Source organism: Gorilla gorilla, chromosome 12, assembly GCF_029281585.2.
Source record: "Gorilla gorilla gorilla isolate KB3781 chromosome 12, NHGRI_mGorGor1-v2.1_pri, whole genome shotgun sequence".
Taxonomy (NCBI): domain Eukaryota; kingdom Metazoa; phylum Chordata; class Mammalia; order Primates; family Hominidae; genus Gorilla; species Gorilla gorilla.
Window position 1 is genome coordinate 35764117 of NC_073236.2, and position 23228 is coordinate 35787344.

Genomic DNA, 23228 nt, shown 5'->3' on the forward strand with positions numbered 1-23228 from the left:
TTTGAAATATACGTCCTTGACTAAGTCAATTCTACTGCAATCAAGATTTTTCCTTAAACCACCTGTTTACTCCCAGACAGAAAAACACATCGAAACAGAAATAACCCGAGTAAAATGTCTAACCATATCTCCTAAATGCTTTCTACATCCTGACACTGTACTATGCAGTCTGCATGCACTATTCTTATTTAATTCCAACAAATCCTGGGAAGGAAGATACTAATCTATAAAACAGAAATAAGTTACCAAGCAGTAAATTAATACACACTATTATCAGCAAACTTTGGGAAAACACTGACTCTTGGTCTTTACAACCTCAGTCTCTTCATCTATAAAATATAGATACAATTCTTTTTTGTGGGAAAGAGAGTTTCTAGGGTGCCAGATGAGTTGGTCTCCCCTGTGTGAGACACCCACTGGGAGCCATGGGCGGCCTCTGAGGAGAAAAGTCTCCTTATTGCCTTCATGTCTTTATGCCCCAAGAGCATAAGAGCTCCGCGGCATGCCACAGGTTGCTCAGGGAAATAACACTCCCTTGAAGCAGTGGAGTATAATCAAACATCTTGGTTCCTCTTGAAACCCACTCCCACCCATTTCAGTCCCAGTAAGTTAAAGATCTTAAACCGTTTAGACACACGCCTTTGCTTGGGGAAATTCACAGAAACTGCCACTGCTATATATCTTATTGAATGACTGACGAGTTCTCCTTCACCGATTAATTCTTTTCCTCATCCCTTCGTACCCCTCCCATTTACCCTAAGAACAAAGAGCTTGTAAACCAATAAATTGGGTGGAGGCTGAGAGTTCCGGGCTGTGAGCAAGCCTCTGACACTCTGGTCCCCTGGACCCACCTTTTAAACTCTTATTCTGTCTCTTTCTAACTCCTTTGTCTCCACTGGACTCGGGGTACCCGCCAGGTGGTGTGGGGCTGGTTTCTCCAACATTTTTAAAACAGGCACTACTGCATAGATTACCTGGCACATAATAGCTACCACTTACTACCAAGGGCCACGCTGCTAAGCACCAAGTGGACACCAGGAATGATGAATCTGGATGGCTGTGACAAGCCCCATGGCTGGGCACCAATTCATCTATCTCACAAACAGCACAGATTACTTAAAAATTTCCTAATGAAATTAGGGAATGTGTAATGAAAATTACTGCTCCTAAAAATCTGAAGAAATTCTCCTGTGAATTTAGATTGTGTAAAACTTACCTACTCCTAGACAGGCTAACTTCAAAAGCTATTTTCTACCTTTCTTTTGCCTGCCCATGGAGAAGTGATTTAAATGTAACCCTGAAATTCACATAAAGGTAGAACTAGATGGCATTAGTCAATTTTCCTAGGGTGGCTTTTCCTGCTAGAGCGAAAAATTTGAGTAGAAAAAGAACAGTAATGCAAGGATAATTCAGTAAAAGAGAAAGTAAGCAAAGCCTAGAAACAAAAAAATTGAACAAAAGCAATTTTTTAAAAAAAAAAACTTAAATTGCAAAATTATCAAATTTATTTGCTATCATTTTGACAGGGGTATATTTTTCCCTTGTCATAAAACAAATTTCTATCATGAATATCTAGTATGTTAGAATAATTACTAGAGCTGACAATGCATACACTGAACATGTAAGCCTCACAGGGTAAATCGGCTGTTCTCTGCTCACTGCAACATAACTTAGCAGTAGTTAAACCAGCAAGGTGTCTGGCATTCGACTCAAGACAAAATCTTTCTGGGTGGTTAACAGAGTCTGGAAGGGACAATTTCTCCCTAAATTACCTAATACATTACTTTAAAAGAACACTTTCCTAATTTTTTAAAATTTCTTCCACTCTTCAAATCTTAATTCTTTGAATGTCTTGATCTTAAAAGTATTTTGAGAAACTAAAGAGAATACAATAAATAAAAGGTATAAACTACTTGAGGCCAGGAATCACCCCTTCTTCATCTCTTAGGTTCCAACGACCAATCCAGTGTCTGACACAGTGGCCCTCAATAAATGTTTGTTGAGCTGACTACATGGATTACCTTCAGACTAAGGAGTTGGTCTGGTCCAACTGAAAATAGCTTCAAGTTGGCTCATCTAAGTAGTCCAGAGTCAAACATAACATGAATATGCAACAAGAGCTAGCACTAATCCAGCACTTACTACGTACCAAGCCCTACAGATGATTCAATACTCACACCAACCCTAGAAGACAGGTATTCCTATTATCCCCATTAAAACAAATTAGGAAGGTGACACATGAGGACTAGGTAACTTGCTCAAGGTCACAGTCAAGCCCATATTCCAAGTCAGCAGTCTGTTTACTCTCTACACCACTGAGAAAGGTAGCCAGGCAGGTCCCTCATATAAGATGACAAGACTAATCACTTACGAAGACAAGCCCTTGCTTTGACCAAACTTGTTCCAGGGGTGTTCACAGGTGTGAATTCAACCACACCTGCCCACCACCTAAAACAAACAAACAAACGGCACACTTCTTAGATGGGGGCAGTGAGTCAGATGGAACTTATGGAGTATTGTTTTGACTCACCATAAAAGGGAGTTACTCAGATCCAGACCTAATGCCCCATTAGAACTGTCCTCTCTATTTCATAAGCTGACTGATACACAGGTCTGTGTATACAGTCAACCTAGCTCTCTCCTGTGGCACACACATATTAATATGTACCTTTAATCTTACACCGTAATTGTTTACGCCTGTCTCTAACAAAAAAATTCTTGGAAGCTAATTACTATCTTATTCATAAACATATCCAAGGGCCCAGCAGTGTACTGAAAAATATACTGGTTGCATGAAAGATGCACACTGACAGAAAACAGGAAGTGTAACATAAAACAGTACAGTGTGTAAATTTATTCATATGTGACTACAAAATGAAATGTTTATTTATTTAAATTCCCTGGGTACAGACCAATTGTCAGAAAGGAAAGAGGAAAAAAAAATAAAGAGTATAAAGATCACATGGAAATAAGAAATTTAATAAGTAACAAACTGCTTATAATAAAAAACTGTATACTCAACTAATTCGAACGGTGCAATGGAAAATTTTTCAAGAGAGTTGATAGTGGGGAGAGAGAAGATGAAGCTAAACAGATTAAGCATCCTCAAACCAAAAGTTTAACCTCTTCAACATTCCACAGAATACTTTTATTCCCACTTAGTCTAAGAGGAAACAGACTCTCAGGGATAAGTAACTTGTACAAGGTCACAGAGCTAGTAAGCACTAGAGCCTCGATGCTCTTCTTATCATACCATGTTGTCTTCCCATGTAACACATCCTGTTGGGATGTCTTATGCCACTTTTTTTAGGTTGCTTTTTTTTTTGGAGAGGTTTTTTAAGGTGAGAGGCACAGAAGAAAAATCTCAGAACTCTGAGACACAGACACATAACAAGGCTATAATGTCTTACCGCCTAAGACCTCAAAATGAGTTACTTATTCTAAGTAATGCCCTAGTACACTAAGTCCTGTCCCCAGCACCCGACCTATCCTGGCAACCACTTATAACTCAGCATCCATCTGTAGGCCTGTTCACTCCACCACACTGAAAGCTCTTGCAAAGCCAGAATTGTGTCATTATCTTTCTACACCCAGCCTAAGACATGGCACCTACTGAATAAAAATTAACGAATTAATTTGCTGGTGTTCTGTCTAGCCTAGTGACCAGATAAGAACCGAGGAGTGACTACCAGATAAGGGCGCAGAGGGTCTATGTTTCCTTTATTATATATATATTATATATTATGTATATCTCAATGTGGTGTTTTAATATTTTAAGTGTTAACACTTTGAGACACCAACATGAACTTCGGACGTAAACATGGGAATAGTCATGAACCTGCCTGTCAGTGTGTAATTCAACTTTCAACTGAATTGAGACTTACTGAGCACTTGCTGTGTACCACACACATTTCAGACAACACAGTGGGCACTCCTATCTCCCTGCAGTAGGGTCTCAGAAAATGAGTTCTCCCTTTGGAGGGGCAATGTTCAGACAAAAACATAAGTTTCAGGAAGTATGCCAAGCAGTGCTGACATGTTTGTAGGGAAGCCTGCACAAAGCAAGAGTGACTCCCAACATCTCCCACTCATCTGTGTGTAGTGAAGACGAGACCTGGCAAGTTTCCTGGCTCCCATTATCCAGAAGATTATACTCCTTCCCCAACTTGTCATTTGAACCAGTTTGCTAAGGCACATCCTTCCCATCAGAATAAGGATATCGGGCAGGTGCACTGGTTCTTGCCTGTAATCCCAGCACTTTGGGAGGCCAAAGTGGGAGGATGGTTAGAGGTCTGGAGTTCGAGACCAGCCTGGGCAACAGAGTGAAACCTCATCTCTATAAAGAAAAAAAAAAATTAGCTGGGCCTGGAGGCGCACGTCTAGTCTTAGCTACTTGGGAGGCTAAGATGGGAGGATCACATGAGCCTAGGAGATCGAGGCTGCAGTGAGCCATAATTGTGCCACTCACTGCACTTGAGTCTGGGTGACAGAGACAGACTCTGTTTCAAAAAAAAAAAAAAAAGGAAAAGGATATGACAACATTTACGTTAGTTAATTCAGCTGACAAACTAACTCATTTAAGAGCAATCTGTTGATGTATTATGACCACTAGACATGTATAAATTAAGCCTTTTATCTTCAATTGTACAAAAGAGAAGTTACCCTGTACACAGTACATATCATAAGGCCAGCCGCCTAATGATAGGGGCAGGGTAAGGGTGTGTGTGCTTAGACAGACAATTGTTGCTTTAATCACCAGTTTCTTCCAGGCCCTCCACCAAGCTCCCCATGTTTGGGCCCTTCTGCCCCACCACCTCCTTCCCTGACAACTCCCCTCCATTAGTCTGTTACTTCTTTCCTTCTCTAACTCTCTGGCTGCAGACACCTAACTGCCTGTATTATTTATGTTTTCCAAAATATTTCCTTTTCAGATTCTAATTAATGACACTTGCAGGTCTTCTTGGATATCTAAGAATGATGTATCTTTCTGTGCTAACATTTGTCTTCCCAGGCTACTATTCTAAGGCCTTAGAGTACTTATTCTGCCATGAGTCAAAAACATATCTACACACTATTTGGTGAAGATTATTCCATACATCACTGTACACAAACTGCTCAAATAAAACAAGTTGATGCAATAAAAATCTGCAGGAATAGAACTATGAAACTGAAAGCCACGCATATTCTCCTACAAGTAGCTGGTATCTAACCACATGCTCTTTATTAATAAGCAGTGTTTCATACAACACTGGACTTTCTGATGTTACTGTAAAAAATGCAAAATCATCCACTTATCTAAATGTTACTCAGTGCCTTTCACAACGATCTGTCTGATGTGGAGTTGTTCAGGGTCCCAGGAAGGTCAAAGTTAGTCTACCTCTGTGAACCAAGACCCTGGCAACATTCCATTCCATTCCATTCTCCTTGTTGACGAAGAATGACTGTTATAGTACTGCTGAAACACAGAAATGTTTCCAGAAACGTGCTATTGTGAGCTCTAAGTACAAAGCATGAGACACATCTTAAGGTATATCCACTTGGGAAAATTTGTTTTTCTACTGGAACCAGCATGGATACTGAAACAGAATGCAAAATTTGAATAAATAAAACACAGTACCTTAAAGAAATGGCTACCTCTTTTGGGGATGGCCTTAGACTCCCCTTGCCCCCAAGGAACTGCTCAGTAGAGAGCATAAGGGTATCAAGGCTGATCCAAGAGACAAATGCTCCATGCCTGGTTTCTTTCACTGGAGGCAAGGTGTGGGAGGAGGTAAACAGAGACATAGGCCAAAAGAAACAGTACAGAGAGAGGAGACAAAAGATAGCATGCCTAATCTGCAAACATATCTGAAAACTAACATTTCAAGACCTATGGCAAAGTGCCTAACAACTCTATTAAGCATGTTTATGCCCACTGTACAGTTGAGAAAGGTCCACAAATAATTTGCCCAAGGACACACACAACAAGTAAATGATAAACCAATACGTGAAGAAAAGCCATCCATTTGCAAAGCCTTGACCTCATCTATTCACCACTCACTCCAGGCACAAACCAGCCTGGTGGAAGAGCAGGTGCTCTGCTGACTGGGCTTCTGGTCCCAGGATTGTGGCCAGAGAAGAGTAACCATCTGGGCCTATTCCTGAAGCAAGGACAAAGTGCTGAGTGCTTTGGCCAACTTCTGGTGGTCTGCCATGCTGGACATATCTCATTCACTTTTACCCAGGAGTGTGCAAGTAGAAGCAAGCAGAACACAGCAGAAGAGAAGGTATTACAAATACCTGCTGGCTTGACTATGTGCTCTGGAACTGGCTCTACTGACCTACTGACACTCAACCATTCTTGGACAAATAAAAGCCGGGTTTGTTTTTAATGTAGCCTATGGTGGGGGGAGTATAAAGAATGATTAAAATTATTATTCACCTTGCACATTAACTTCTGGCTTAAATAAACTACTACTTTAGAATTCTATCGATAATTATTTAAACATATGAAGAAGATGGGAGTCAAATACAATATGAAGACAGTTATGGTAGCAAAAGTGCTAACTTCAGCTCAGAGCTGCTATACATAAATTATTCCATCAAATCAGGTATACATAACCCTTTACAAAGGACACTGGGTAAAGGTCAGGGAGAAAATCCTGGGCTTTTTCAGAGATCACTGAAATTGCTGACAATGTGGGGGATGACACACTGAAGTCCTGACAGGAAAACAGCACACAAGGAGGTGTTCCACGTGACAAAAGCAACAAAGAACATAAGGCATTAGCTGTGATAAGCGGAGGAAGGGGGGAAAATATACCATTCTTCAATTTTAAAAGAAAAAAATACTGAAATATAAGATAGTTGATACTGATCTAAAATTACATTTGTGGCTATCAATCAATTTCCCAAGCTTGAAAGTTTCTATACATTGCCAAATGCAATGGGCTGAGAAATTCTCAAATCAAAACTTTGTGAAATAATCCATAAAGTTTTCTGAATCATACCTGAAATTAAAATAAGCTACTTCTAAATGCTATGTATGACAGACAGGCTATATATAACCAACACATTTTTAAAGTATAGGTTTGTAGTCTCATTGTTTCTAATAATGTCTTACTGTGTGTAGGTTAAAAAGAAAATCCTAATTAGCTGGGCATGGTGGCGCATGCCCATAGTCCCAGCTACTCAGGGGGCTGAGGCAGGAGGATTGCTTGAGCCCCAGAGGTCGAGGCTGCAGTGAGCTGCCATCACACCACTACATTCCAGCCTGGGTGACAGAGCAAGACCCTGTCTTAAAAAAATAAGCAAAATAAAATAAAATCCTATATAGACAATTCTTCACTGTCATCAAAAGAAAGGAACGGGCACAGTGGCTCACACCTATAATCCCAGCACTTTGAGAGGCCAAGCTGGGTGGATCACTTGAGGTCAGGAGTTTGAGACCAGCATGGCCAACATGGTGAAACCCCGTCTCTACTAAAACTACAAAAATTAGCTGGGAGTGGTGCCACATGCCTGTAATCCCAGCTACTCGGGAGGCTGAGGCAGGAGAATCCCTTGAACCTGGGAGGTGAAGGCTGCAGTGAGCCAAGATCTGCCATTTCAGAAACAGAAACACAGGGTCAGAAACAGTGCCTATTTCTACCAACTGGAAAAATCCAGAACTCATGACATACCGGAGAGACTGCTCAGGAGGGCCTTACCTCAGCTGTGGGGAATAATCAGTCCAAAACTGAACAATGTTCCAGGCCCACCTAACACATCTTAAAAGCAAGACCCCCCAGAAACTGCACTACTCCCACCTGGGTGACAGAATGAGATCCCCTGTTAAAAAAGAAAGAAAAGAAAAAGGAAAGAAAGGAAAGAAAGGGGAGGGAGGGAGGGGACGGAGGGAAGGCGGGCAGGCAGGCGGGCAGGCAGGCGGGCAGGCAGGCGGGCAGGCAGGCGGGCAGGCAGGCAGGCATGCAGGCAGGCAGGCAGTCTTAGGCAGAGACCATTCTAAAAACCATCAATCTGTGGTGGGCAAAATAATAGTCATCAGCCCACTCCAAGACGCCCACATCCTAACCTCAGGATCTTGTGAATATGCCAAATCACATGGCAAAGGGGAATTAAGCTCCCAGATGCAATTAAGGCTCTAATCAGCTGATGTTAAAATAGGGAGGTTATTCTGGGTTATCTAGGTGGGCCCAATGTCCTTAAAAGTGGAAGAGGGAGGCAGAAGAGGGTGACCCACAGAGAAGGCACATAAGGAGGACTTGGCCCAATGCTGCTGGCTTTGAAGGCAGGGGAAGGGGCTGCAAGCCAAGGAATGTAGGTGGCCTCTAGAAGCTGGAAAACTCAAGCCAACAAATTCTCCCCTAGGGCCTTCAGAAAGAAATAGTCCTACAAACACATATTAAAAAAAATCTTTTTTAATTTTGTGGGTATAGAGTAGGTGCCTACAAACATCTTGATTTTAGCCTGTGAGACTCACTATGTACAGACTTCTGATCTCCAGAACCATAAAATAATAAAGTTGTGTTGTTTTTAAGCCACTAAATTTGTGGTTGTTACAGTAACAGCAAAGGGAAACTAATACACCATACTACCTCACATTAATTACCAAAAATTTTCTGTACCAAGAGGTTTAGGAATAACATCTGAAAATAACAATGCCAGTTACACTGTAGAATAATAACTGATGCAGACATATGAACTTCTACTTCTGGGCATGATGTACCCTCCCATCCTGAAGCAACCAGAAACTCACACGAACTGCATTAATTAAATGATCATTTTCAGACCCTAAACATCAGTCAACGAAGGACATGGGAAACAAACAAGGTAAGCCCTATGATTGGCCCAGCTTACTGCCTCAAGGGAGTTACTAGGCCACAGTGCAGGGAGGGAAAACAGTGGTAGAGCTTGGTGGATTTTCCAAATTGATGAGACAAAGCTGAGAGTCTGAGGAAACCAAGGCAATTAGAGTTCATAGAAAAGAATACCAAAATGGAGTGAGCTGCATAGAGAACCCTGGAGAACTACAGAGGGTCCCCATTGAGTCCTCGGTGAAGTACTGATCAGTGCGTTTGTGTGAAGTAACTCCCCAACGCTGGGGAAGGAACCATCCAAAAGGATTAGAGGAACAATGCCCACCATTCAAACAGGGTCAGAAACAGTACCTATTTCTACCAACTGGAAAAAAATCCAGAACTCATGACATACTGGACAGAGTGCTCAGGAGGGCCTTACCTCAGCTGTGGGGAATAATCAGTCCAAAACTGAACAATGTTCCAGACCCACTTAACACATCTTAAAAGCAAGACATCCCAGAATATCAAACTGTCAAGTAACTTAACTGCATCTTAAAACAAAGCTCAAGAATATTTATGGGAATACAAAAATAGCAGCACCCAACAACGTAAAATTTGCAATATCTGGCATCCAATCAAAGATTATCAGGCACACACAAGAGACAGAAAAGCATGACCCAATATGAGAATAATCCATTGAAACCAACCTAGAACTGGCACAGAAGTTAGCAGACAAGACAATAAAACAGGTATTATAAATGTGTTCCATATGTTCAAAAAGTTAAGTAGAGAGATGGAAGATACAAAGACAAATTATACTTCCAGAGATGAAACCACAATTTGTGAGATGAAAAAATGTGATGGATGGGATTAAGGGTGGATTAGACATGCAAAAGAAAAAATTAGGGAACTTGAAGGCATAGCAGTAGACCCATCCAAAATGGAACACGCAGGAAAAGATCTAAAAAACCTAAACAGTGCAATGTGCTGCGGGATCAACTTCAAGCTGTCTAATGCCTGCAGAACTGGAATCCCCAAAATGGGGTTCGGAGGAGGAGGAGGACAGGAAAAATGTTTAAAGAAATAGTAAGCAAAAATGTCCCAAACTTAATGAAAACTATAAATCCAGAGATCCAAGAAGCTCAACAAACCCTGAGCTCAACAAACATGAAAAAAACTACACCAAGAGATAATCAAATTATTTCAAACCAGATTTACAAAAAAAATCTTAAAAGCATCAAGAGAAAAAAAAGACATGTTATATACAGAGGAACAAAGATAACGATGACATCAAATTTCTTCTGGAAAACAATGCAAGTGGGAAGACAGTATCTCTTTAAAGACTAAAAGAAAAAGAAAAAAAAAACATGTCGACCTGTAATTCTATAGCAAATAAAAGTATCTGAGAACAAAGGCAAAATGAAGACATTTTCAGAGATATAAAAGCTGAAAGAATTCATTACTGGCAGATCCACACTACAAAAAAATCCTTCAGGCAGAAGGAAATGATACCAGGTGGAATACAGATATGTGTTTCTCAATAATTGATGAATAAAGCAGGCAAAAAATCAGCAAGAAAATGGTGAACTTGAACAGCACTACAACCAACCTGACTGACATTGACAGAGTACTCCAACAACAGCAGAAGACATATTCTTCTCAAATGCACACATTCACCAAGATAGCCTATATTCAAAGTCACAAAACAAGTCTCAGAAGAACTAATGTCATACCAAGTACGGTCTCTGGCCAGAATGGAATTAAATTATGTATCAATAACAAAAAGATCTTTGATAAATACCCAAAGACCTCAAATCAAAAACCTCAGTATCCACCTTAAGAAACTAGAAAATAAAGGACAAATTACACTCTAAGTAAGCAAAGAAAAAAAAAAAGAAATAAAATTCAAGTGAAAAAGTCAATGAAACAGAAAAAGTGAGACAAATACAAACATATACAGAGAATAATAAAGCCAAAAGATGCTTTTTGTGAGATTAAAATTAATAAACTTGTAGCCAGTCTGATCAAGAAAAAAACGACAGAAAACACAAATTATAAGTTTCAGGAATATGAGAAGTGTCATCATTACAGTTGCTACAAATATTCAAAAGATAGTAAGGGAACATTATGAACAACTTTGCCAATTAATTTGACAACTTAGATGAAATGAACAAATTCTTTGAAAGATATTAATTACCAAAGTTCACTCAGGAAGAAATAGATAACCTGAAGAGCCCTACTTCTTAAAAATTGAAATTGTGGTTAAAAAAATCCCCATAAAGTAAACTCCAAGCCTAGATGGCTTCAATGGCAATTCTTACCACACATTTATGGAAGAAATAACACCAGTTTTATACAGATTCTTCCAAAAAATTAAAAAGGAAAAACACATCTCAACTGATTTTATGAGACCAGCATTACTCTAATACTGAAAGGGAAGGTATTACAAGAAAAAAAAAAAAAAAGACCAATATTCCTAATGACCAAAGATACAAAAATTCTAAGTCTTAGCAAACAAACAAACAAAACTTTAAAATAAATTGCATAATACCTATCATGACCAAGAAAAAAATGCAAGGTTAGTCATTCATCATGTTAACCAAAAAAATCCATGATACAGACAAGGCATTTGATAAATATCCATTCCTGTTAAAAACTCTCTTCAAACCAGACATAAAAGAACTTCCTCATCCTGGGAAAGGGCATCTATGAAAAACCTATGGCTAACAGCATACTTAATGGTGGAAGACTGAATGCTTCCCCCCTAAGATTATGAACAAGACAGAGATGTCCACTTTTACTACTTCTATTCAACATTGCACTGGAGGTCATAAGCAGCACAATCAGGTAAGCAAAACAGAAGGTATCCAGACTGAAAAAAACGTATTTGCAGACATGATCATCTACGTAAAAAGTCCAATGCAATCTACAGAAAAGCTATTAGAACTATTAAGTCAGTTTAGCAAGATTACAGAATACAAGATCAACATAAAATTTATTTCTATATACTAGCAATGAACCAGAAATTGAGATTTTAAAAAAATATCATTTATTAATAAACTAGTATCAAAAATAGGAAATACTTAGAGATAAATACGACAAAAGATACTTTAAAAATTTTATACTGAAAACTACATTAAAGACCTAAATAAATGGTGAAAATATCCCTGTTCATGTGTCAGAAAACTAAATACTGTTAAGAAGTCAGTTCCCCCCACAAATTCATCTATAGATTCAACACAGTCCCAGTCAATACCCAAGAAGGCTTTGTTGTACAAATTGATAAGCTGATTCTAAAATTCATAATGAAATGTGAAGGATCTTGAATAGGCAAAACTCTGAAACAGAACAAAGTTGGTGAACTGACGCTGTTTCGGTAACTATAATACAGCTACAGTCAAGACAGTGTGGTACTGGCATCAAGGTAGAAAAATAGATTAACAGAACAAAAGAGAGACAGACAACCAGAAATAAGCTCACACATGTACATGCAATTGATTTTCAACAAGTACAAGCACAATGCAGTGGGAAAAGGGTAGTAGTCTTTTTAATAGACTTTTTAATAGACACTAGAAGAACTGGTTATTTATACGCAAAAAAAAAAAAAAAAAAGAACTTGGGTACAAAACTCATATGTAAAATTAACTCAAAATCAATCACAGATCTAAATGAAAGACCTACCACTATAAAACTTCCAGAAAAGAATACAGGAGAAAATCTTTGTGACCTTGCATTAGGCAGAGATTTCTTAGATACGATACCAAAAACATGATCTATAAAAGAGTAAATTTGTAAAGTAGATTCAATCAATTAAAAACTTCTGCTCTTCAAAAGACTGTTATGAGAATAAAAACACAAACCTCAGACTTGGAAGGAATCCTTGTAAATACGTATCTCCAGAATACTGGTACCCAGAACATATAAAGAACTCTCAAATCTCAAAAATAAGAAAATAGCCTAATAAAATATGGGCAAAAGATGTGAAAAGACACTTTACCAAATGAGATATATGGATGGCAAATAAGCACATGAAAAGATGCTCAACATCATTATTCACCAGAGAAATACAATTAAAATTACAATGAAATGCAGGAATGCCTCAGAGATATTGCCAGGTTTGGTTCCAGACCACCACAATAAAACCTATATCACACAATAAAGCAAGTCACGTAAGTTTTCTTGATTTCCCAGTGCTTATAAAAGCTACATTTACACTGTATTGTAATCTATTAAGAGCGCAATAGCATTGTATCTAAGAAAGTATATATCTTAACTTAAAAATACTTTATTGCTAAAAAATCCTATCAATTATCTGAACCTTCAGCAAGTCATAATCTTTTGGCTAGTGGAGAGTCTTGCCTCAAGGTTGATCAGGATCAGGATAATGGTTGCTGAAGGATGGGGTGGCTGTGGCAATTTCTTGAAACAGCAATGGGCCAGGCGTGGTGGCTCATGCCTATAATCCCAGCACTTTGGGAGGCACAGGCAGGCGGATCATGAGGTCAGGAGTTCGAGACCAACCTGGCCAACGTAGTGAAACCCCGTCTCTACTAAAAATACAAAAATTAGCCAGGTGTGGTGGGGGGGCGCCTGCAATCCCAGCTACTCGGGAGGTCATGGCAGAAGAACTGCTTGAACCCGGGAGGTGGAGGTTGCAGTGAGCCGAGACTGCGCCACTGCACTCCAGCCTGGGTGACAGAGCAAGACTCGGTCTTGGGAAAAAAAAATAATAAATAATAATAATAAACAGCAATGAAGTTTGCTGCCATTTCATGAAAGATTTCTCTGTAGCATGCAATGCTGTTTGACAGCATTTTACCCACAGAAGAACTTATTTCAAAACTGGAGTCAATCCTCTCTAACCCTGCTACTACTTTATCAACTAAGTTGATAATACTAAGTTGATAATACTCTGAATCCTTTGCTGCCATTTCAACAATGTTCACAGCATCTTCACCAGGAGCAGATTTCATCTCAAGAAATCACTTCCTTTCATCTATAAGAAGCAACTCCTCATTTGTTCAAGTTTTATCGTAACACTGCAGCAATTCAGTTACATCTTCAGGATGCCAGCCACTCTGTTGCCCAGGCTGGAGTGCTTACTGCAGCCTTGACTTCCTGGGCTCTAACAATCCTCCCACCACAGCCTCCTGAGTAGCTGGGACAACAGGTGAGAGCCACCACACCTAGCTAATTTTTGTAGTTTTTGTAGAGACAGGGTTTTGCCACAGTGCTCAGGAGGTCCTTGAACTCCTGGGCTCCATATTCCTCCCACCTAGGCCTCTGAAAGGGCTACCATACCCAGCCCAAGCTTCACTTCTAATCCTAGTTCTCTTGCTATTTCCACTGTATCTGCAGTCACTTCCTCTACTGACATCTTGAACTCCTCAAAGTCATCCATGAGGGTTGGAAGCAACTTCTTCCAAACTCTTGTTGATATTCTGACCTCCTATGAATCACAAATATTCTTAATGGCATCTAGAATGGCGAATCCTTTCCAGGAGGTTTTCAATGGACTTTGCCCAGATCCAACTGAGGACTCACTCTCTGTGGCAGCTATAGCCTTAAAAAATGTATTTTTAAAATAAGACATGAAACTTGAAATTACTTCTTGATCCTTGGCTGCAGAATGGATGCTGCGTTAGCAGGCATGAAAACAACATGCAGCTCCTTGTACATCTCCATCAGCGCTCCTGGGTGACCAGTTGCCTTGTCAACAAGCAGTAATATTTGGAAAGTAATATTTTTTCTGAGCAGTAGGTCTCAACAGTGGGCTTAAAATATTCAGTAAACCACATTATAAACAGATGTGCTGTCATTCAGGCTTTCTTGTTCCAGTTATAAAGCACAGGCAGAGTAGATTTAGCATAATTCTTAAGGTCCCTAGAATTTTTTCAGCATGACAGATGAGCATTGGCTTCAACTTAAAGTTACCAGCTTCATTAGTTCCTAACAAGAGAGTCAGCCTGTCCTTCGAAGCTCTGAGGCTAGGCACTGACTTCTCCTCTCTAGCTATGAGAGACCAAGATGGCATCTTCCAAAAGAAGGCTGTTTCATCTACATGGAAAATCTGTTGTTTAGTGTGGCCACGTTTATCAATGATCTTAGCCAGATCTTCTGGAAAACTTGCTGCAACTTGTACATTGGCACTTAACCACTTCACCTTGCACTTTATGTGATGAAACTGTCTTCTTTCCTTAAGCCTCATGAACCAACCTCTGCTGGCTGCCAACTGTTCTTCTGCAGCTTCTTCCCCTCTCTCAGTCTTTATAGAACTGAAGACAAGAGAGGGCCTTGCTCTGGATTAAACTTTGACTTAATAGAATGCTCGTGGCTGGTCTGATCTTCTATCCTGAACACTAAAGCTTTCTCCTATCAGCAATAAGGCTGTTTTGCTTTCTTATCATTCATTTGTTCACCAGAGTAGCACTTTTAACTTCCTTAAAGAACTTCTCCTTTGCATTCACAACTTGGCTGTTTGGTACGAGAGGCCTAGCTTTTGGCCTATCTCAGCTTTGACATGCTCTCCTTGCTAAGCTTAATCATATCTAGCTTTTGATTTATAAGGGAGAGATGTGTGACTCTTCCTTTCACTTGAACACTTAGATGCTATTTAGTACTACTAATTGTCCTAATTTCAATATTGTTGTCTCAGAGAAAAGGACAGCCTGAGGAGGGGCGAGAAGTGGGGGAACAGCCAGTTGGAGCAGTCAGAACACAGGCATTTATCAGTTAAGCCTGCAGTGTCATATGGGTGTGGTTTGTGGGCATCCCAAAACAATTACACAATCACATCAAAGACCACTGATTGCAGATTACCATAACAGATTTAATACTGAAAAAGCCTGAAATATTGTGAGACTTACAAAAATGTGACATAAAAATAAAAGTGAGCATATGCTATTGGAAAAATGGTGCTAATAGATTTGTGTCAGGCAGGATTGCCACAAACCTTCCATTTGTAAACAGCATATTGGCTGTGAAGGAGGCAAAGTGCAATAAAATGAGAAATGCCTGTACCACTACACACCTGTTAAGATGGCTAAAATTAAAGGACTGACCATACCAAGCACTGGCAAGCATATGGAGGAAATGGAACTCTCATACACTTCTTATGGGAATATAAAATGATACAGCCGCTTTGGAAAACAGGTTAGCAGTTTCTTAAGCATACAGCTACCATAGGATCCAGACATTCCACTCATATGTACTTACCTGAGAGAAAATAAAATACATGTGCATACAAAGACTTACACATGAATGTTCAAAGTGGCTTTATTTATAATAGCCCCAAACTGGAAACAACCCAAAATTTCAACAGATGAACAAATAAATCATGGTATATTCATACAACAGAATACTACTCAACACTAGAGACTAACTATCAAGACACACAAGTTGAAAGAATCCCAAGTGCCTCATGCTGAGTAAAATAAACCAGTCTTAAAACCATACAATCTCAAATTATACACACTAATTTCATTTATATGATATTCTCAAAAAGAGAAAATTACAGTGACACATAACAGATCAGTGGTTGACAAGAGTCAGAAGTGGACTATATGGAGATAGCACAGGTTTTGGAGGGTAATGAAAATGTTCTGTATCCTGACTATGGTAGTGGTTATTCAAATCTATACATGTGCTGAAACTCACAGAACTACACACCAAAAAAAAAAAAAAAGTTTAAAAATCTGTTAAGGTAGCTATCCACACACATACACTCTTTATAACCTTGCTGCTTTCATTTATCAATATACTTGGGAAATCACTAAAAAGCATATTCTAGAGGTTTTCCTCATTCTTTTTTAAGGTGCCTAATGATCCATTATGTGGATGTAACAATTTATTCAACTATATAGGGGCATTTAGGTCATTTCCAATAGTTTTCATTCACAAATCATCATGCTATGAATAACCTTATATATATGTATTTGTATTGTTAAAACAGCCAATTCCTAAAAATGAGATTGCTAGGTGAAAACCGTAACATATATGTAATTTTGTTAGACACTGTGCCGAACTTTCCATTAAGGTTGTATCTTTTTTGCATTCCAACTAACAAGGTGTGAGAACACGTGCTTTCCTGCAGTCTCATCGAAAGTGTTGTGAAGCTTTTAGAACTTTGCCACCCAAGTAAGTGAGAAATGGTATCTCATTTAGGTTTTTTCCCCCTTAGATGAAAAGCCTATCAATTTTTAATAAAACTTGTTTAATAACAGCTCCCATTTTAAGTATATAATGCATAGTTTTCAGTGTATTCAGAGTTGTTCAACCACCATCCCAAAGAAAAACCCTTGTACCCATCATCAGTCACTCCCTACACTGCTCTCCATAGTTCTAGACAACCATGTTATCTATTTTGTCTCTGTGGATTTGCCTATTCTGGACATTTCATATAAATGGCTGCTATGGTCCTATATGGTCTTTTGTGAGTGGCTTTGTTCACTTATCACAATGTTTTCAAGGTTCACCTGTGTTGTAACAAGCATTCATAATAATACTTCACTCATTTCTATGGCTGAATAATATTCCATTTGATCTATTCTTCAAACATTTCAGTTGTTTCCACTTTTTGGTTACTATAAATAATGCTGCTATGAATGTTCCTGCACAAGTTTTTATGTGCAAGTTTTTGTGTTTTCGTTTCTTTGGAGTATATACTAAGGAGCATAACTGTGGGTCATACAGTAACTCCGTATTTTCAGGACCTACCAAACTGTTTTCCAAAGCAGCTGCACTATCTTATGTTACCCATAAAGCAACAAGACATTCCAATGTCTCCGCACCCTTGCCAACATTTATTATCCATCTGTTTGATTGTAGCCATATTGGTGGATGTGAAATGGAATATCATTTTGGTTTTCATTTGTATTTCTCTGATAGCTAATGATGTAGAGCATCTTTTCATATGTTTATTGTATATCTTTATTAGGAGAAATGCCTATTCAGATCCCCTGCCCATTTTTTAATTGCATTGTCTGTTGTAACTGAGGTTATGAGTTCTTTATACATTCTAGATACATATCCCTTTACCAGATACATGATTTGCGAAAATTTTTCTTCCATTCTGTGGGTTTTCTGCTTTCTTTATAGGGCCTTTTAAAGCACAAAACTTTCAAATTTTGATGTCTACTTTATCTATTTTCTCCCCTTTTGTTGTTTGTGCTTTTGGTGTCACATCTATCAAGAAAGCTCATTAGAAACTCAATGTCTTTGGTTGGCTGAATAATGACTTCCCAAAATGTCCATGTCCTAATCCCAGGAAGCTGTGAATGTTACCTTACATGGCAAAAGGAATTTTGCAGATGTGATTAAATTAAGGATTTTGAGAGGGGGAGATTATCCCAGATTAGTCAGAGGGCCAAATATATTAACAATCACACTCAGAGGAACAGAATGTGATATGCAAGATGTTTGGATTAGGAAAAGGATGATGTCAGAGGCCATGAACCAAGGAATTCAGGAAGCCTCTAGAAGCTAAAAAAGACAGAAAAAGATTCTCCCCTGAAGCCTACAGAAAGAGCACAGCCCCAACACCCTTGTTGGAGGCCACACAAATGTTTCTTGTAATTAGGTACAACTGAAGCCTGTTAGTAATAATATGAACCTGTGATCAATTAAGCAGCCAACCAATCGTTACCTCCTCCTCCATGCTCTTGTTACCCAATAAATACAAAAGGGCTGTAGAAGCTCAGGGGTTGCCTTTGCTCACTAGAAGCAGGGAGCCCTTTTATTCTTTTCTTCTCTCTTCTTCTTCCCCATGCTAGCCTTTCCTTAAAAATTACTTTTGTTTTTTGTTATCATTTCTACGTTTGTGCCTTCATTCAGTCTCATAATGACGGTCTCAGGCAGTAACAGTAGAAACTGCTGTAGTGACAGTCTCAAGTAGTAGCAGTGACAGTCAGCTACAAGTGGTGCCTGAATTCCAAAGGGAGGAGGGTATAATGAGACATGTCCGACCCCCTCTTCCCATCATGGCCTGAACTAGTTTTTCAGGTCTCTTCGGGTCTCTTCAGGTCTCTTCAGGTCCCTTTTTGTCCCTGATAAGTCCCTTCAAGTTCCTGTCTAGGCGCCACTAAGGGCTGCATAATCTGCAATTGTCTTGCTCAATTAATTTAAAAACAAAAAGGAGATGTTGGAGGCTGCACAAATGTTTCTCATGATTAGGCATAACTGAAGCCTGTCAGTAACAATATGAACCTGTGATCAATTAAGCAGCTGACCAATGGTTACCTCCTCCTCCTTGCTCTTTACCCAATAAATACGAAAGGGCTGTAGAAGCTCAAGGGGGCTGCCTTTGATCACTAGAAGCAGGGAGCTCTCCTCTTCTCCCCATGTTGCCTTTCCTTAAAACAGTTTCTTTTGTCTTTTTTCATTTCTATGTTCGTCCCTTCGTTCAGTCTTGTAATGATGGTCTCCAGTAGTAACTGCTGTAATGACAGTCTCAAGCAATAACAGGAGTTAACTGCTGTAATGATTGTCTCAAGCCATAACTGTGGCAGTCAGCCACACACCCTGACTTTAGACTTCTGCCCTCTGGAATGATAAGAGAATAGACTTGTGTTTTAACCCACTCAACTTGTGATAATTAGCTACAGGCACAATAGGAAACTAACACAGAGTTCCAAGGTTTCTACTTGGGGCTAGCCACACGGTACCCCTCTGCCTAACACATACCAAAGTTCCAGACTCCCAGAAGAAAAGTAGGTTAACATAAACCATATATACTTAGGTCTATTACTAGAATTTCTATTCTATTCCATTAATTTGTCTATTTATATACCAGTACTTATTCTAATTATACCAATTACATAATAGTTTAAGAGCAAGTTTTAATAACTGCTTGTGCTAGTCATTCCTCATAACTTTTCCAGAATTTTCCCAATATTTCTACATTTTCATTTTTTCATAGAAAATTTAACAGCAACTTTCCTAATTCCATAAAGTTTTCTTGGTATTTTTTTTTTAAATATCAAATTAATTGACAGCAAACTGATGTCTCAGTCCATTTGAGTTGCTTTAAAGGAGTACTGGAGGCTGGGTAATTTATAAAGAAAAGAGGTTTACTTGACTCATGGTTCTGCAGGCTGTACAGGAAGTGTGGTACCAACATCTGCTTCTGCTGAGGGCCTCAGGCTGCTTCCACTCCTAGAAGGCAAAGGAGTGTGCAGATCACATGGCGGCAAGGGGGGTGGTGACAGGCTCATTTTAATACCAGGTCTCAGGTGAACTCTCTTGGAAATTAAATGTGAGAACTTAGTTCCCCATCCCCCTGGGGAGGGCATTAATCTATTCATGAGGGATTATTAATATATATTATATATAATGATATATTACTATAATAAGTACTATATATTGATACATCAATACTCATGAGGGATTATATCGATATAATAGCTTTTTAAAAAGAGTTTTAGTTAAAAACAAAACCACAATATAAAAATATGCACATTAACTAAATGGAGCAAATGTGGAAGTGTGTGAGTGTAGCTTGGCAGCTGCAGGCAGCCCAAGTCCAATGGGTATCCCTGGAAGAGTTTACTAGAGGGAAAACAGACATGGGTATAAATTCACCAAGAGAGTTCAGTGCAGCTGAGTTAAAAGGACTGCTCCTACAGCTTAAGGTAAAAAGGTCATAAAATAACTCCATGGGATAAAATGTAGTACCTGTCCCTAACAACTCTTAAAACTAAAACTCTTCAAAAATATAAGAAATTTCCTATTATTAAGAACATCTAACTTCAACCAACTACCCCAATCATACTACACAATGAAACACTTAAGGTATTTTTCTCTTAAAAAAACAGAAAAACATAAGGATGCCTGCTTTTTCATCACTCTTATTTAACAATGTTCTGAAGCTCTAGCCAAAGCAATAATGCATAAAAACATACATATTAATATTAGATTGAATAAATTGTTAATTATGTTGGACTGACAAAAATTATAATTTCATACAGTTTTACTTAATACATATATATATACACACACACACAGACATAGGAGAAAGACAAACAAAATGGAAAACCCTATAAAGATGTCAAATTCCAAATTTATCTAACGTTTTAATGTAATTGTAACCAAAAAGCAAATAGCAATTTTAAATTTTCTTTACAAAATGATTTGAGGATTCATAGGGAATAAAAACAAGATAGATAAGAAACTGCTTTTTGAAGAATAATCATTTAGGGAGAGGGGATGACCTGCCAAGCCAGCTAATGAAATGTATAAATAAGCTATATTACCTAAAATAAAGTTAAAACAGAAATGTACAAATGCATAGACATATACATGAGAAAAAAAATACCCTGGGGAAAAAAAAATCAAGAAATAGGTCCCAGTACATAACAGAACTTGAATGAAAGGAAATACTGTATATAATTCAATAAGTGGTGTTAAGGCAACTGACTAATGATTTAAGGACAAACAGATTCTCTACCTGATGCCAACGGACTGAAGAAATAGAGATTTGCATTTAAAGATGGAAGCACAGACATAAAATATTGGTGAATATATAATCTTTAGGGTTGTTAAGGTATAAGAAAGGCAGAAACCATTTTAAAAAAAAGAGAGAGAGTTGCCTGACAGGTATAAAAATAATAGAAAATAAAAAATTCAAATGCAAATAGAAACTCAGAAAAATATTAAATCCTTAAAGTCAAAAGACTAAGTCAAAAAGAAAAATTCAAACATCAATGGGAAAACTGACAGACTGATCAAACACAAACACAAATGGTCGCAAATGTATAAAAGTATTCAGTCTTAGTAGTAATTGTTTTAAAATAAATTAAAACAACGTGACAACTTTATTGGTAGACTGGTAAGAAAAGAGTAACAGCCAGTGTGGGGAAGTAAGCACATGCATACAGTATGGTTGAGATGTGAATTGATTGCCTTTGAAGAAAACTATTGGCAGTATCTATTTTTTTAAATGGGGAATAGGGGCAGGAAAAGAGTGAGGAGAGGGAAGAGAGATGAGGAAGGAACAGAGACCAAAACATGGATGACTCATGTTAGTTCTTGACTGGTTACAGTTTTTCACCATTTATTAATCTGCATTTTATAATTTGTTTTATTCTTACAATCAATTTAAACAAGAATTTCTAGGATTCCAACAAAACTGGACCTAATTCCTTGCCTGTTTTTTCCTTCCTACATCTCTCTTCAAAACAATTCTCAGTAACCTATTTTCATGCCCAGCCATAACTCAACAGAAGCCACCCAGAATAATGAGGTGGACCCCTAAATACCTAAGAACTCCCCTATATCTGAAACATAACCACTGCTGCACCCATTCTGAAAGAGACATTACCTCTTGGTAGTGCTGACCACTACTTCATTTCCCGTTTGCTAATCAAGAAGCAATACTTCAGATGAGCCCATGTCACCAATCCATAGAAGCATTTCTAAAGGTGGTCCAATTTCGCCCAAAGGTTTGAAAGCACACTACCCTCTCTTGTACACTGCTCTACCTAATAACTTTTGGAATGACAAACATAAACTATCTCAAAGCTCTTTATAAATACAGTTAGGTTTCACAGAGCACCTTTGTACCATGAATAATTGCCTAGAAAATCTTCTGCTCCCAATTTAATCATGCTCTAAAAAGAAAATCCATGTAGGGCCCTTGCCATACCATGAATACAAACCACTAATTAACCTGAATCCATAAAGTTGGCTATGCTATTTCTCAAACTTCACTGCCAAGAGTTTTTAACTAGCGCATCCTTTGATCCAAATGTAATACTAGAACTATACAGAAAAAATTAGCTTTCAAGAACCAAACTGCCATATCACTTTGCAATCATTATAACTGATTTAAAAAATAGTCACAAATTGGCCAGGCACAGTGGCTCATGCCTGTAATCCCAGCACTTTGGGAGGCCGAGTCAGGTGGATCATAAGGTCAAGAGATCGAGACCATCCTGGCTGTGAAACCTCATCTACTAAAAATACAAAAATTAGCTGAGCGCGGTGGCACACACCTGTAGACCCAGCTACTCAGGAGGCTGAGGCAGGAGAATTGCTTGAACCCGGGAGACAGAGGCTGCAGTGAGCTGAGATCACACCACTGTACTCCAGCCTGGCAACAGAGTGAGTCTCTGTCTCAAAAAAACAAAACAAAAAAAAAGTCACAAATTGTTAGAACTAACGAGGGCTTAAATGTCTTTCATTTTATAGGCAGGTAATTAACGAAATACCTTAAGTACACAGCATTTTTTCTTGTTTCAAATATGGAGTGTTTACTAAAAACTATGTATTTACAACTATTAATGATACACTGATTAAAATCATTAGTTCAAAAATGCATGTTTTATTTACAATGACATCAAAAAGAATAAAATACTTAGGAATAAACCTAACCAAGGAAGTGGAAGATTTGTACACTGAAAATTACAAAACACTGCTGAAAAAATTAGACAAATAAATGGAAAGACATCCCAA

The 23228-nt window shown here is 38.5% G+C and overlaps 1 protein-coding gene across 3 annotated transcripts in view; it reads right to left on the reverse strand.

Annotated features, from left to right (window-relative positions):
* TMEM131 (transmembrane protein 131) overlaps positions 1 to 23228 on the reverse strand; it is a 236839-nt gene that overhangs the window by 205256 nt on the left and 8355 nt on the right. Inside the window, exon 2 of one of the 3 annotated variants that reach the window (XM_055378493.2) lies at positions 19851 to 19931. The exons of the other annotated variants lie outside the window; for them this stretch is intronic. Within the exon in view, the coding sequence (XP_055234468.1) occupies positions 19851 to 19896 (46 nt within the window). The 5' untranslated portion in view covers positions 19897 to 19931. The remainder of the gene's footprint in view (positions 1 to 19850; positions 19932 to 23228) is intronic. 3 annotated transcript variants of the gene reach the window in all.